General features: G+C 36.9%; 1 protein-coding gene across 1 annotated transcript; it reads right to left on the minus strand.

Moving 5' to 3' along the window:
* Nucleotides 1-467: 467 nt before the first annotated feature.
* Nucleotides 468-3,166, minus strand: LOC107720817 (dual specificity protein phosphatase 26-like). Its single transcript, XM_016528650.1, has 4 exons — nt 3,135-3,166; nt 2,590-2,802; nt 2,130-2,341; nt 468-1,072 (listed from the first exon to the last, which is right to left on the minus strand). Exons 2-4 carry the CDS (start codon nt 2,766-2,768, stop codon nt 870-872), a joined length of 594 nt encoding a protein of 197 aa, XP_016384136.1. The 5' UTR covers nt 2,769-2,802; nt 3,135-3,166; the 3' UTR covers nt 468-869.
* Between the last annotated feature and the right edge of the window lie 479 nt (nt 3,167-3,645).

Here is a 3,645-nt window from a genome sequence, read left to right on the forward strand (position 1 = left end):
AAGACACACCAATTTGCAATATCAAGCAGCAAAACGAGCTGTTTTGTACAGCTAAAAATAGCTGGATACCGATTAGGCCGGAAGTCAGGCCCATAAAATTTACAAATGGCCATGCCAGTTTTTAATGAAAAATAAGGTGGACAGGTGGTCAGCAAATTTTAATACTTATATAGTTATATTTTGTCTTCAAATCTTAAGTATGAGCAATAGCAACAGGTGCTTGCTTAAAATCTGTTCAAGATGGCAGACGTTTTTGTTTTCCATATTTGTTTCCAGCACATAGCCCAAGTCTGGAAAATCTATATCACATTCGAATCTCATCCTAGCACATTCTGTCTGTCCAGTTAATTTTGAATTGTATGCCAATGGTGCCATGACCTAATTTTTGTCATGCACAACGAAATGAATTTGCGGCGAGCATAAACCAGGCTCGGGGCCATTCACAACATTTTTTTATTTTTATTTTTTGCATTCCACTGTGCTCATTTGCCTTTATTTTTCTCTGTAAAAATGCACAAGACAGACATCTTGGACCAATGCCTTCGCTTCTTTGCAGTGTCTTGCACATGACAAACTGTTCTAAACTTGTCTACACCTTGTGTTGTTCTAATTAAACTTGCATTTTAAACACAAAAACGTGTTTTGTGTGAATGGCCCCTTTTAACGAAAACACTTGCGTCATTCTCTGCGGCGATTAACTCAGAGCAAGCTACAGCAACATTTCAGTGGGTGGTCACATGAACAGATGTGAACATTTAAGAGTGAATAAGGCATTACACACATTACTAGAGGTCCTGATGTAATAAGGCATTTCTACTGACCGCAGGAGGACAGCTGGAATAAACTAAATTCAGATGCTACCATTGGCTTTATGTTGCATTGCGGCTGGCGCGCAGTACGCTGTCCAGACCGCTGAGCTGCCGTAGGAAACCGCGGTTTGGCGTGACGCCACGGTGGTCCTTCACGGTCTTGATGGCCTCTACTAAAGTCATGTTCTGCCGAATCATGAGGTAGGCGAGAACCAACGTAGCAGATCTGCTCAGCCCGACGGCACAATGCACAAGAACCGTTCCTGCAAAATAAGTCACTGTGTCAAAATGTTCATATGAATGGCAAAATTCATGGCAAAATTCATAGCAATGACATAGCAAATAATAAAACATCCTCAAATTCATGTACATTTTCCAACTTTTACTCAAATTATTATACTGATAATTTAATTTGTGATTAAAACCATTTATTAGAAAAGAATAGAGAAATGGAAGATTTTTTACTTGTGGTCTTCGTGGATTTTTGGATCACATTCATATGCACACTTTTATGTAAATCTTTTTTTATACAAGCCACATATAGGCACACAAACATAAATCACAGGAATAACAAATAAAAGAAAACCACGAGGCTATTGGCGCAGACAGAGAAATACATTTTTAATAGTAACTGATAGCCAAACTTTTTGTTTAAGCCATGTGTTTGTATTATTTTTATCCATAGTCATGTTCAGTAGTGAAAAACTACATTACCCAAGATACTGAACAGAAAATATCACCAATCAGAGAACCGCCAAAAGAGCTCCACCCACTCCTGTGAAGAACCACCAATGATGTAATCCAGTTTCCCCTCCTACCCTATCAAAATGCTTGAATATTTGTATATGCACATTTTACAATAAGCTTAAAATATATTGTTTCTATCGATATAATTAACAACTGACAAATAACTACTTTTATATTTCACAATCGTTTTTTAATTCAATTGTCATTTACAGTGCTTCATGGGATTGTAGTCCTTTCCTTCACTAAAGCTGTTAAATACAGTCTTGTACCTCTTTTTTTCCAATTTTGCTTCAAATAAAAGTTTGTAACATTGTGATTTGCTTTAACAAACCCCATAGGAATTTTTATAGGAAAAAGGAATGGAAAAAATACTTCCGGAACCAATGCTGATGAAAAAGTGAGTGGGAAATAATGCACTATATAGCATCACATAACATGTAAAACCCCTTTTGCTTTTGATTTTAAAGGGGTCATATGATGCGATTTCAAGTTTTCCTTTCTCTTTGGAGTGTTACAAGCTGATTGTGCATAGGAAACTTCAGGTTGAAAGAAAAAGGCCCCTTATGAACTGACCTCCGGTACAAAGGGCTCTGTGAATGAACTCGGCTGCTGGGTAGAAGTTGACACTCATGTCGAAAGAGGGCGAGTCGTGGGCTTCAATGCCGTGATACGTGATGTTCATGCCAGCGTAATACTCCGCGCCGCCTCTCCATTTGCTCTGAGCACAGTTGAGGATGTGCGTGATCCCGAGCTTGACGAGTTCTTTGCGGTTTGAGGCAATTTCTCTGCAAATTTAAGTGAGAAATTTATACACAGTACAAAATATACTGGCAATTTCTAGTTTACCTATCTAAACAGGATAAAATTTCACTCTTTTACTGCTATTTCATGCTTTGTTAAATGCATTATTCAAAGCAAGGCATTTTATGATCCATGAAGTTACATATCTTTTTTTGTATGAGCAACTAAAGCATAATCTTGTGTTCAGCATCCTGTATATGGCCAAAACTGCAGATATTCATGGGCTACTTACTGGTCACCTATGTAGAGTCGTGGCCACACTTCATCTGCATGATTACAGGCGGTTTTCCCAGTGTACAACAGACGCTCAAGTTCAGCAACAGTTAGTACAGGAGAGCCTTTCTCTGAGTCCTTTCTGCTGGGAGATCTGGAATTACTCCGTGACCGGGACAGTCTGGACATAAATGTCATCTGGACTGGCCTTCAGTGGAGCTATAAAATAACACTGAAAATGTATACAAAATAAAAGTAGCAGTTTAAAAAAAATTAAAGGGACAGTTAACCCCAAAATTAAAAATGTTGACAGATTTTTCAGGTTAAACAAATAATCATTACTTATACTATCAAGAAAACAACCAATACAATTCTATTTTATATATTTACATTATCAAGAGTGTTGGGGGTAATACATTGCAAGTAATGCAAGTTCCGTAAACATATTACATTTTTAAGTAATTATTAAAGTATCGCATTACTTTTTAATTTAGAAGGAAATATCGGAGTTACTTTTTTCAAATAAGTAACTCCGGTTACTTTGTTTCCCATGTATTGACTTACAGCTCGTGTGTTGCCATGTTGAGAGAAATCGGGACTAAGTGCAGAGGCGTTGTGTGCGCTGTGTGAACATGATGTTACTGTAGTTCTAGACTACAGGTGCATCTCAATAAATTAGAATGTCGTGGAAAAGTTCATTTATTTCAGTAATTCAACTCAAATTGTGAAACTAGTGTATTAAATAAATTCAATGCACACAGGCTGAAGTAGTTTAAGTCGTATGCATTTACTCATCTCACCTGCACAAAAACAGATTCGGTATTCCTCAAAATAAATAAAAACAGTCAAATGCAAACTCAAGACTATTATACAAACCTGCAATAATTAAATGTTAAATAAGACAAATACCATTTATGCATTTAAACCTATTTTATTAACCAGTGTCTTTGCTACTGACCTTCGATGATACAGTTCAACCTAATAAGCAAAAATGACACGTTTCATTTTTGTTATTGCTGCATAGTGTTGAACTTTCTTCTCCTGCGTCATATTCTTCATGCAATTTGCTTGAGCT

The sequence above is a fragment of the Sinocyclocheilus rhinocerous genome, unplaced genomic scaffold (assembly GCF_001515625.1).
Source record: "Sinocyclocheilus rhinocerous isolate Xijiao unplaced genomic scaffold, SAMN03320098_v1.1 scaffold3954, whole genome shotgun sequence".
NCBI classification, from domain to species: Eukaryota; Metazoa; Chordata; class Actinopteri; order Cypriniformes; family Cyprinidae; genus Sinocyclocheilus; species Sinocyclocheilus rhinocerous.